Source organism: Heteronotia binoei, chromosome 10, assembly GCF_032191835.1.
Source record: "Heteronotia binoei isolate CCM8104 ecotype False Entrance Well chromosome 10, APGP_CSIRO_Hbin_v1, whole genome shotgun sequence".
Lineage (NCBI taxonomy): Eukaryota > Metazoa > Chordata > Lepidosauria > Squamata > Gekkonidae > Heteronotia > Heteronotia binoei.
This window is the reverse complement of record NC_083232.1, coordinates 27,908,900-27,922,233: the sequence shown is the minus strand read 5'-3', so window position 1 is coordinate 27,922,233 and position 13,334 is coordinate 27,908,900. Positions and strand designations below refer to the sequence as shown.

General features: G+C 39.9%; 1 protein-coding gene across 7 annotated transcripts in view; it reads right to left on the bottom strand.

The window, feature by feature from the left end:
• PARD3 (par-3 family cell polarity regulator) overlaps positions 1-13,334 on the bottom strand; it is a 745,691-nt gene that overhangs the window by 16,464 nt on the left and 715,893 nt on the right. For all 7 annotated transcript variants that reach the window (XM_060248141.1, XM_060248148.1, XM_060248145.1 and 4 more), the window contains one exon: positions 8,925-9,045. In XM_060248141.1, coding sequence (XP_060104124.1) covers positions 8,925-9,045 — 121 coding nt within the window. The remainder of the gene's footprint in view (positions 1-8,924; positions 9,046-13,334) is intronic.

The following is a 13,334-nucleotide window of genomic DNA, read 5'->3' as shown; positions in this document are numbered from 1 at the left end:
TGAGACTCTTGAGTGGAGGGTGGAATATAAATCCAATGTCGTCGTCTTCTTTCCCCCTTTACTTGTCTGTTGCCATCAAAGTACATATAACAGAGAGAACAGTTCCACCAGTTTAGAACACTGCCCTCAACAGAAACTGCTGGAAAAAGCCCAGCAGGAAATCATTTGCATATTAGGCCACATCCTCTGACACCAAACCAGCCGGAACTGCGTTTCTGTGCATTCCTGCTCAAAAAAAAGCCCTGAATCTATATATGCCAGTCCAAGCACCATCCTAAACTGACTCTGTGCACTCCATTATTAATCCAGTTTGCCATGCTTAAATCCCAACCTCTTCCTCAATCTACAGAATTTAAAACAACACCCCAAACACACAGAAGATATTCTGATGAGCAGGAACAGTATCTAACTCACACTGAGTTAGAAAATATGTTTCCCAGCATGGCTGCTGAATAAAATTCTATACTCAATACTGTGACTTTGTAACTGACTAACAAATGTATTTTAGAAAAAATTGTCAGCTTCATTTCACATCTGTGCTTAATTTTTTTTTTTTTTAAAGAACTGGAATATTATACATAAAAATGAAAAATGGAATGCCCCCTCCCTACAGAGGAAAAAATATATATCTTCATGCACTGGAATACAAACTGTGCGCACAGAATATAACTCTCAAACTATTTAACACCTGTGTAAACAGGGCAGCACAAGTCAAAGTATAATTATTGTAATTCTTTGAAGCTATCAAACAAAGCTAGCTCCATCTTTGCTGTGTAAATTGCAAAACACTCTGGCCTTGTCTGGGAGGAGATGGGTGACAAGCATTGACCTTTTAAATCAAATAGTGGTCAAGGCTGCCAGAACAGGCCAAGTTGTATTATACAAATAAATACATGTTTGTGGCTTCTACAAAGCCGTTTAAATGAAGACGATCATTATGATACCGAACATTTTCTAAGCAAATGGCATGCAAAAAGAGAGACTGATATGCACTTTCAGGTGGATGATATTAAGATATCCGATTGTGACATTAAGAGGGAATTTGAAATTGCAGCAGAACAAACATGTGTTGCAGAATACTGGAGTTGTGTAGCTTGGTGCAGGACAGACGTAGGCTTCCCAATCCCCAGGTCCCAGCGGGGGATCCCCCGATTTTACAGGCTTCCCCCCTCCCCCAGCCAGCTGGCCAGCGGGGGAAGCCCCACCCCCACAGCCATTATGCACCTCCACAAAAGATTCCCATAGGGAATGATGGGGAATTGATCTGTGGGTATCGGGGGCTCTGGGGGGGGCTGTTTTTTGAGGTAGAGGTGCCATATTTTCAGTATAGCATCTAGTGCCTCTCCCCAAAATACCTTCCAAGTCTCAAAAGGATTGGACTAGGGGGTCCAATTCTATGAGCCCCAAAAGAGGGTGCCCCTATCCTTCATTATTTTCTATGGAAGGAAGGCATTTTAAAAGGTGTGCTGTCCCTTTAAATGTGATGGCCAGAACTCCCTTGGAGTTCAATTATGCTTGTCACACCCTTGCTCCTGGCTCTGCCCCAATGTATCCTGGCTCCACCCACAAAGTCCCCAGATATTTCTTGAATTGGACTTGGCAACCCTAGACAGACGACATCACAAGGCAGGAGTCTTAACGACAAGGTGCTATTCTTCAATCCTCCTTACAGCTTCTGCTCTGCTTTCTGCCCCGTCTTTCTTTTTGCTTCCTACTATGTATGTCCTTTCCCTTTCAGTAGGGAGGTGATCTGGTCGGCCCAAGCAACCAACCGTGTAATGGGACAAAATTCTAAACATCAACAATGACACAAGCTACAGCTATTAAAACACAACAGTTGGTAAAGAAGCCCATTTGCAAACAAAGTTCAGTTCTTGTCATCTCCTATTAGAGGATTTCAGCAGTTGTTGGGAATGACTTCTCTATGCCTGAGACCCTGCAGAGCCACTACCGGTAAGAACAGACAATGCTGGACTAGTCTAACTTGGTATGATGCCTCTTCATATTTCCATATCATATGAGTTACAATGAAAGTATTTATTTTGCATGGAAATGCATCAGTTTGGATTGTTAATAGCTTTTTCCGCTGGTGCAAGTGGGATAAGATAAGAAGTGTCTTTTGACCTTCAGAAAGCATTATGTCAGGGACTTTGGGACCCACATGAGGAAAGAAGCCATGAGAATGGAGATGGAGTGAGGAAAGGAATTGGGGCCCTCCTCCTCCTTGCACCACCAGAATAACTGGTAGAGTCCAATCCTTAATCCATATTGAATATTCAGCAGACTAGTGAGTGATTTTGGTCCCATTATGAGAAGACAAGTCACTGGAAAAGACAGTAATGCTGGGGAATGTTGAAGGCAGGAGGAAAAGAAGAATAAGACCCAACATTATATGGATTGACTCTATCAAGAAAGCCAGGGCCCTCAGTTTGAAAGACCTGAGCAAGGCTGTTAACAATAGGATGTTATGGAGGCCATTTTAATTAACTGAGTCGTATCAGTCAGAAATAACTTGATGGTATTTAACACACACACACAGGGTGAGTGATATTTTCAGTTTGTCTGGTTACCACTTACTTAATTTCTTAGAGGAGAAGGCTTTATCATCACACAGTACAAATCCAGTCAGTTGAAGGAAGTAAAGCATTAAAGAAAGGTTAGATTGAAGTTATGAAATCTTCATCTAAACTGGAGTAATTAATCATCTACAATCTGAATAAATTAAAGGACCCAAATTTCTAGTTTTGCTAGACAAAAACCTTCATTGCATTTGAAGGCTGCTCCAAGTGAATGAGGTGCAGTGTTCCCTCCAGATGACAATACTGTAGGACAAAAGTGAACTGCCTGTAAAACTCCTGAAATTATAAATTACTATAGATAAATCAGTCTGACTATGACTGGAATCGTAACATTTGAATTGGACTTCAATTCAAAAACCCAAATAGAAGAACTTTCTTTGGAGACATTACAGCCTCCAAAATATCTTTGTTCCATACTGTATTGTCACAACGTTAACAAAACCTTTTAGTTACTGTAGCCCATCAGATGGAAAAGGGCAGTTACAACATGTGACGCCAAGGACAGTGAAGGCAAAGAAAAGGGGAAATGATGCCAAACTTCAGCAGTAGTGAAGGGAACAAAGGGACTCAGAAAAGCATCAAAGGAAAAAAAAAAGAATGTGTTTACAGCTGTCAAAGAATTGCCAAAGATAGAAGGCAATTGTTGACATTCCCAAAAGAGTACATGAAACTAGGTAAGTTGTTTGAGCTCAGCTCAAGATGAAACTGACTTCTGTTATGTGCAGATCAAGCCTTTACCCTGTTGCTGTTTCATTCTATCCCCACAGAGAATGAATACCCTCCTCAGGGAAACTGAGCCTGTTAAAGAAAACCACAATCTGCTGCCTGATACAGTCATCCTGCGACTGAACAGCTATACTCCAAGGCACACAGTCTTCATCAATTTGTGCTTTATACTTTTAAAATTCATTATTAATTAGCAAAATCAATTTGCTTAACCTATAGTGCCTACACTAGTATTAACAAGGACTGGGTACAGCATCCTGAGGTGCTAAAACCACTTGTGCTAATAAGCTAATTAGCAAGAGCTCTGCACTGAATAGATACTTTATACTACCCATTAAATGGATGCATCAAATATTTCAATGAAACCAGACCAACAATGGCTACAAAGATATCCTTTATAGTACTGGGTTTTTTTTGGGGGGGGGTGTTAATGTGCCCATGGTTTTATTTATGTTGACCTGGAGAAAAGAACATATGCATTCTGTTTTGAGCCAAATAATAATATTCATATCTCCCCCTCCTAATGCCATGAAAAGCTAATGAAAAGAAATTGATTTTTCTACAGTTGGAATAAAAATGGAATATCTCTTGTACTGTAGGAATATCTCTTGTACAGTAGGAATTATTATTTTGGGTTGGGTCGGGTCAAGAGGAACAGGATATCCCTGCCAAACTGTAACAGTTGGCCAAATTTGATTACTACTTTATACTGCATCCATCCATTATCTATCCATCCATCCATCCATCCATCCATCCATCCATCCATCCATCCATCCATCCTAATTTATATTCTGCCCTCCCCTCAAGTGGGGTCAGGGTGGATTACAACATATAAAACATAGTTAAAACATAAATATTAAAACAGTTAAAATTAAAACAGACAGCCGTTGGCCATGAATACAGAGTCAGAGAAATTTTGTATGACCTTACATAAACAGAGCTTGCATATTAAATGCCAGAAATTTCTGATAGACTTTGATGGATATAAAACTACGATTATGAAAATGTTGTAGAATGTTGTAGAATATTTGCAGAGTTTGGAAATGTTAAACTGATCCAGAAACTCAATTGTGTACACAGTATTCCAGGGCATGTAAGTATGCATGTGTGCATGCACACACATACTGACAGAGTTCCTGTGTGTACAGCGGCTTCCTTTTTAATTTACATGTTGGGGATACAGCAGAAACAAAGAGACTCCAATATGGGCACAACATGGAATCCCCCTTATTGTGCCGAATCATGTTTCATTGGATCCAAGAGGGGGCTCTGATTTGGGATCTCAACAATTATTACTTGAAAAAATTCAAGAAGATTAGTCATCATCCAACAAGACCAACCCAAAGTTACATACTTCTGTCCTGAGCCATATTCTTACAGTCATTTTTCATGCCTAGATTTCTTTTGGAAATGTCCTTATAAACATTTTTAATAACATTGCCTCTTATCCCTTACAGTTATTGGACAGGCTCCCTTTAGGACAGGAGTTTATTAGTTACTGGCAGAATGGATATAAGCTAAGGCAGGAATGCCAGCTCTCCCACAGCCAGAGAGTAGAGACACTGCCAACAAAATCATAGCACAATGATTCAAGGGTGGACATTTGCCCACTATGAACTAGAGAAAGACACCCAGTCATACTACTCCAGTAGGCACTGGAATCTGTCTGTCTGCCTGCCTGCCATCTGTCTATCATTAGTATGTATGTATGTATGTGCGGGTGTGTGTATAGGGTTAAGTCAAGAGGAACACAATTTCCAAATCATATTAGAACAGTATCAGTTGGCTAAATTGTGTGTGTGCGTGTGTAGGACATGTGCAATAATCCTCATTGTCTTTCTTTTTCCATTTAAAGACAAAATCCGTATCACACCTCTCTGCTCCTAGAAGCCCTTTTCTTTATTCAGAAAGAAACTTATAGATCTGTTGTCCCTTCAAAGTTCACATGGCTTTGAGAATGGATGATTGCTTTCTCTGTTTGAACCTGGAGAGAAACATTGGCTTTCATATCATGGATTTGAGGGACTTTTCTGGATTTAAAGCTTTATGTCCATCTAAGCTACAGCCCTGCCTCCCCTTATGTCACAAACTAGTTCCCTCAGGCTACTACACGTGTTTTAACAATAGACTATACAACACAGGTGTGATTCCCCTCGCCCCCACAACTACACTTCCAGTCAGAGTTTTAAAACAGAAAGACCAGAACAGTGCTTAAGAATATGGTTTATGTATTCTCCTACAAAGCACACAATTAAAACCACCATTATGTTTTTCACATTTCTTGGTATGTACTACATCTGGATGCACTTGAGGGAGAGCACCTCTAAGTTAAGACTCTGAAGCCATAGATGTGGCTGAAGAGATGGGCTTTTATTGTTCCTCAGCACTGGAATGATTGTGCACTCTCAAAATGGATGAGGTCATTGTTTCATCCTTTCCAGGCACAGTGATCTTATACAGACTGGAATACACAAGAGGAAAAATAAATTCCAAGGTACATTGGACTTATTTTTCTAAATGTCTGTGTCTCTATAAAATGGCACAAGTCTACAGTCATGTGAGCTATCAGTGCATACACACAGTTAGAAAGCACTATGGTTTTAACAATGGAACAGGTCCTCCAACAAAAGCAGCAATAAGATTTGGGATTAAAATTAATACATTAAACAGCATTACTGTCACTTTAAACTCATTTGCATGATTGGCCCAATAGGAGAGCAATCCTAATTGTTTGGAGGAGGTGGGGGGGGAGAAGAAGAAAGAAAGGAAAGGTCAGCATTCTGACCCACAATTTAGGAAATTATTCAATTCCTGAGGTAATCATCCTGTCATCTAAATAATTCCCTACTCACTCATCGCAGAAATCTATAATTCAATCCATGGTTGTCTGTCGAGAGTTGCTATGGTATTTAGATAGACAACATTTGGCCCACGACCTTCAGTAGTTAAGTTCTCAACTCCCAGTGGCCGCATGTTTTTCTCAGATAGTTTTCTCAAGATCCCCAAACCCACTTCATTCCAAGTTTAAACAGAAGACTCTCTGTGTAGGGAAGAAGCACTAACTCATCCAAGTACCCTCTCCACGAAAAAGAGATTCTGGATTTCCTGGACATACCTTATGAAAAATGGGCAGTCATTCAACCAATAAAACAAAACAAGAATTTACCGAATTCAGGAATTAATAAAAGAATATTTTAAAGCACTGTATTAAAAGAGAAGCCTTGAATGCACATTATGTGTTTTTTTTAGAAGTATATTATTCTAGAGTATATTCATAATTAGAGATGGGCATGAACCAAACCATGAAACAAAATTCATCACAAATTTTGCCCTCTTCATGGTTCATGAACTGAAGCTCATGATGGGTCTACTGTCAAGAACTTCCATGAACTTTAAAGCAGTCCATGGTGGTTCATGGATAGATTAGAAAACAGGGGCTTATGGGGACTTTCTGTTGCCCATGAAAACTGCAAAATCAGCTGATTGGCAGGCAACAGGCACTATTTTAGGCTTTCTAGTGCAGTCCCTTCAAACTTTAAATGGGCTGCACAAGACAGCCAGAAAAACAGCTGAGGGACGGGGAGCAGGTTGCTCCCTGTTGCTCAGCTGTTTTTTTGGACTTTCTGCAAATTCCATTTAAAGGGACTCTGGTCTCTTGAAACGGGACTTGCGGGGTCACAAATCAGTTTGGTTCATGAACAAACCTCCCAATTCAGTTTGTGGTTTGGTTTGTGAATTTTTTCAGTTCATGCTCATCCCTATCCATTATCATTTTAGACTGAATTTGCAGATCAACCAAGAACGCAGAACTGAAAAGGGCTGAAATTCAAATTTACTACACCTTTCTTTCTAACAAATATGGCAGCATGTCTTTACAAAACCTGACACCTACATGACTGAGTAGGCAACAATGTGGTACATGAGAATAAATGTAAATAACTCTAAGATAGATAGATAGATAAATTTATTGTCATTGTTCGCAACAAAAAGAGAGCAACGAAATGAGGTGCTCTTCCACAAACATACCAACACATCAAACACACATATTCATAAACTATTTAAATACATCTAAAACCATTAAAACCATTTAAACCATTTAAATACATCTAAAACAGATAATCATTCATAAAACCATTTAAACCATTTAAATACATCTAAAACAAATAATCATTCATAACCCTGCATTTAACCTAACCACAGCACTTGGATAGAAACTGTCCTTAAATCTGTTTGTCCTAGCCTTCAACACTCTATATCGTCTACCTGACGGTAAGATCTCAAATAGCAAATGGCCCAGATGTGAAGGGTCCCTTAGGATCATTTGTATCTTCCTTTTACATCCCATATTATACAGATCCACCAATGAGGGGAGAGAACATCCACAAATCTTTTGTGCTCTTCTCGTCACTCTTTGGAGCACCCTTCTCTCTGCTTCTGTGCAGCTCCCAAACCACACGCAGAGGCAATAAGATAAAATGATCTCAATGGAACTACGATAAAAGGCAACCAGCAGACTCCCTGACAGTTGTAGTGATCTTAAGAGTCTTAAGTAGTATAGTCGTTGCTGGGCCTTTTTCTCTAGAGCTAAAGTATTTGCCCCCCATGTTAGATCCTGTTTCATGGTAATTCCCAGAAACTTCCATTCTGTCACCTGTTCTACCATAACACCATCAATAAACAACGGCTGGATGTCCAAACTACTCTTCCTGTAATCCACTATAATTTCCTTCGTTTTATTTATATTAAAATATTAAATAACTCTAAGTCTGTACCTGGACAAAATAATCCCTGCTTTTTATATATACACTGTAATAGATGCACCATTTCTTCCCAGTGTGACGTTCAGAAACCAAGAGACTGCTTTCTAGAGATCACACTCAAAGTGTGGCCAAGCAACAGAAGGCTGGCAAGCTGAAAGTGTGTGGGGTCTCAAGTCAGATGATTAAAAAAATAATAATGTTTTCCTATTTATTCTGTACTACCATGAGTTTCCAGCTCTTCAAGCAGAAGACAATTTATGGTGACTGACCAGAAAAGGGATGTTGCAATGGTGGAGGACAACTTATTATAAATTTACACTCAGTGTGTTGCCACTGCAGTGGAAAAGGCAAATTATGTGCTGGGAATTATAATAACATTTGCATATTTTATTCAAAACTTTACACAAGAAAATAGTCTTAGTTTGCGAAATAACGTTCCAATAAATCCCATAAACTGAAAGTCAAACAGGACAGGAACACTTTCAGATCAGCTTCGATGCCTTCATCAAAGTTAGACGAAGTTTCTGTTAATGAACCAGCTAGGGATACAATATTTTGTATGACTAGAATAATACTTTAGGTGTTCAAATACTGATGCGACCCAGCTATGCTTTGTCACAGGCAGCTGATATCCCACACACAATGGACAGATGGCAAGGCATGATATTAAATGAAATTAGGAATGTTGGGGGCACAGATGGAGACCGGGTCAGGAGTTTAAAGGTCATTCAGGAACTGGCATCTAAATTGCACTATTGTTGCATCAGGGATTAAGGATAAGAGAGGAAGCAAAAGCACTGAGCTAACACCAAAGAACTTTGCACAATGCTGTATATTGAGCCTGTAGGTAAACACTCACCCAAGGCTGCTCAAAACTGTAGGTACGTCTCCTATCTTCTACATCCTCATCTTGCTTTGCCTGCTGAAATTCTTGTCTTAGACGCTGTATCCGGTCATGATTGCTGGGAGTTGACCGATTGCTAAGAAAGGCAAAAGGGGAAGTTAATATGTTTGCTTTTTCCTTTTCCTTTTTTAACCCCCCCTCCCCCCACAGATGTCTCTGTCCTTTTCAGATGCAAAATAACACAAGGAATCCTACAACTGTACAATGTGGCCTAAAGTGTTCACAGCATGAACAAGTAACAGAGCAAACAGTTTTTCTCATGGAACTGAGAATAGTGAGGAACTTCTGCAAGATGAAGTTTCTTCATGTCTTTTGAGAACAACCTGACGTTTGTTTGAGAAACACCTGTTTCCAGTTTGATTGTGTATGTATGATGTAGACAACACAGATACATACACAGGTCACCTTTAGATCATCTACAATACCTTAATCCAAGAAACAGAATGTTTTGTTAACCAATTGACTGGGGATAAAAAAAAAATTATGACTAGAAAAATCCTTTAAGTCACCGCGTCCACAGGGGAACATGCTTGGTGCAAGGCTGCCTAGCATCCACGGCCATCATGGTAGACACAGACAATACCACAACAAGACAAGGCAGAAATTAAACAAGTCTAAAGAGAATAATGTTTTTATGCCCAAGGGACCTCCAAGGTAATCTACCGATGTCAACCAGGAACTTCTGGAAACTTCAAGACAGGTATCCCATATTATCAGAAAATAAGCAAGTCTGCTCTGCTATTTCCGAGCTCCAATTTGATAAGTGAATTCCTGCATAGTGATGAGTCTATACGTTTTTAATGCTAAAATCTGTAACATTACATGCAAATTGATAGTTTGTTATGAAGTGACACTGTAAACGTCATCAGCAATCATTCTGCTCTTCTGCTTAACAAAAACTACATTAAAGGTAATCAAGGGTATTTAAGAATGAGAAAAAGGCAATATACTACTAAACACAGGTTTGTGTGTTACAACTGCCTCCGTCAGAGACTGTTTCATTTCATTCCACATTATGGCTTTTATCACACGGTGAGCTATTTATGTATACTAGCCCATTGGACAGATGAGGCATAACAGCAGAAAATGAGAAAGAATGGTTTGGATTGGTGTAGTAAAATATACTTGATATTTATTGTGAGATAGGAGACAGAAGACGGTGGAAGAGATGGGGGATCATGGGAGGCAGCCATGAGCAATGAAGTGACATCACTTTTGAGGAAAACACAGGAGTGACATCACACATCTTTAAGAAACCATGGAGTTTCCAGCAGTCCCTAGAAAGGTGTGACATAATAATGTTGGGCCAATGGCCTTTTAAAAAAATTCTCCTGTCACCCCTCGAAGTGGAAGTAGGGGGTGCAAGATCCTCTCCCACTCTGGGGGAGGTGGCAACCCTGATTGTGAGGAGGAATCATAGAATCTGAGAAGGGACCTCCAGGGTCATCTAGTCCAGCCCCAAGGGAACACTGGTCAGCTGAGCAAGACCTGAGCTGAGTATTTGTTCCTCTCTTCTGCAGGTAATTGAAAGCCTGGATATGACCAAAACTGAGACCCAAAAGGATCTTAGCCTTTATTAGTTGTTTATGGCCTGTGGCTCTATATGCATTACGCCAGTGGAACCATCATGAATCATCAAGAGCTTGGGCGGTCCTTATGGATCTTTACCTTCTTGAGGTTAGTATTGGAGGACTGTTGGGGTGTATATACATTTTTGTGCATTTTGTAAGCTGCAGTGAGTCCCCAGTGTGGGAGAAAAGTGGGATAAAAATGTTCTATATAAATAATATGTATGATTCACTGCTGACAATATGTGGATCAATTTAAAGCAACCATTTCACTGAGGTTGTAAAGTAGCCCTTATTCAACATATTCTTCATTTTGTTATTAGCAGGACTGAAAAAGTCCAAGAATGGAGGCAACTAATATTTTGGATTATGAGAAAATAATACCAAGTTGTGTGTGTGTGTGTGTGTGTGTGTGTAGGACCCTTAGCAAATTATTCAGCTTCTTGCTCCAGTTGGCTCTTAAGTCCCACTGGGCTCCTTGCTACCATTTGGAGATGGCACTATTGGATTAGTCTTTCCAGCCAATAGGATCCTGTTGCCCTTTAGGTCTGTTTCTGACAAGTCCTTTGAACTGATCAGCCTGATCACATTAAAAGGTTAATGGGCATGTGGAACATTTGACCAAGTGAAACTGACTGCAGCACTCACTGAGGGTATAAAACTGCAAACATGACTGGTCCAATGCACACTTTTCTTGGGAATAAGATCCATTTAACTCAGGGAATTAGTCAATATGCAGAGAACACAGCTCTAAAGATGGGCAGAATCATCACAAGGGCTTTTTTTTTAGCAGGAAAACACAGGAACGCTTTGTGTCACAGGATGTGGCCTAATATGCAGATGAGTTCCTGCTGGGCTTTTTCACCAAAAAAGCACTGCACAAAACAATGGGCATTGGTGGGTGTGGCCTAATATGCAAATTAGTTCTTGCTGGGCTTTTTCTACAAAAAAGCCCTGATCATCATTGTAATGCTAACCACTCTTCTTTTATCTAACAGAGCATTCACATTATTGTTGTTTGTGATGTAAACATTACATGGCATAATCCCAAATTTATTCAAAACCCAAAGCTTTTCATAATGGCAACTACCAATAAAACCAAAGGGCACTTTGACCTTTTTCGGGCTACCCATGCAAAGCCCTCCCAACTCTACCAGTCTCTGCCTTCCCCGCTCCAGACAGCTCTCCACCTCCAAAGCTAAAATACTCTGTCTGGCTTTGGCCCTTCCTGGCTTTGCAGACTAAAGGCCAACTGGCATCAATCATCTAGGGGAAATCATCAGGATCATACAATTTAGAAGATGGATGTTTGCATTCCATCCTTCAAAATCCTACTACCTATGTCTTCTTCCAAGTGCTACATCTTCAACATAGATTGTTAAAGCACTGAATTTCAGAAATCTTGACAAAAACATCTATTTCAGTGCATATTTGACTCTCTTAACTTTGACCCTACAAATTCAAATCTGAAAAATAGATAGCATATTAAGCATGAACAGTATTCAGACAACAACATATATCAAATGATAGAAAAAAAATTCTACTGTGAAAGGAAAACCTTTCAACACACCTTACAAATATTTACTATAAAAATTCATCGGAAGTTGTACAAAATGGCTTACATTGGAATTTGCCTATGCTGGATATGAGTTAAAATAAGAGTTATTATCATAATCATTGAGATCATTAATTGTATTCTTGATTAGGCATATATTGCTTGTAATCCCACATGCTAAACACAACCTAGCACATATATATTGTACTTCTACAGGTGACCATTTTTTCAATCCTAGTCAAGAAGCAAAACCAGGTTGGTTCTCCTGCTAGGCCCACCATACATTGCTAGTGTTATTGGCCAACTCCCCTCCATCCCATATCCCCAACAAGTGCCCTAAAGTCTCAGGTTCCTATGCAGCCAGAGAAACAGAGATATTTCATCTTGTAGCAAACCAGAGAATCATGGTCAGGCCTACATGGAATTAAGGTGCATCTCTGGATAATAAGTTGGCTAGACCATCAGCTTTATGTGGAAGGTCTTGGGTTCAATCCCTAGCATCTCCAGTAGAAAAAAGAAGTATGAGGTTATGTGAAACACCTCAACCCAAGGTTCCAGAGACACCTCAGCCTAAGATCCCTCTGCCACATGGACTCTTGTAAGAACATAAGAGAAGCCATGTTGGATCAGGCCAATGGCCCATCCAGTCCAACACTATGTATCACACAGTGGCCAAAATACACACACACACACTGTGGCTAATAGCCACTGATGGACCTCTGCTCCATATTTTTATCCAATCCCCTCTTGAAGCTGGCTATAAGACTCAACAGTCATCTTCTTTAGGTCCAACTCTACTCTGTACCAATTGTTAAGGAAAAAAGGGGGGAAGGGGCTGACTGGGAAACTCCCTTAGACCAAAGGTTCCTTGGAAAGCCTTGTGGTAATCAGCCACTACCACTCAGTGGCTTCTGAGAACATCTAGACTGACCCAAGAAGGTGTATTTTTAGCCCACTATTAGATCAAAACAAAACAGAGTGGGAATTCTGGAAAATATCTTTGAGCAAATTATGTAGTGCCCATGTAGGGAAGTGATTAATCTTAAGGGAAGTATTAACAGTGCTTCTCAGCAGCCTTACTATCTGTTACAATGTCCTTTTGCTACTGCTTACAATCTATCTGCATCCACTTTTGGTTCTCCCATAATAAAAGCCCCCCCCCCTTTACTCTGATGTAAACATTAACTGTTTACACTGTTTTATTCCTCTACAGCCCTTGCCCCATCCCTGCGTAGCATTCTT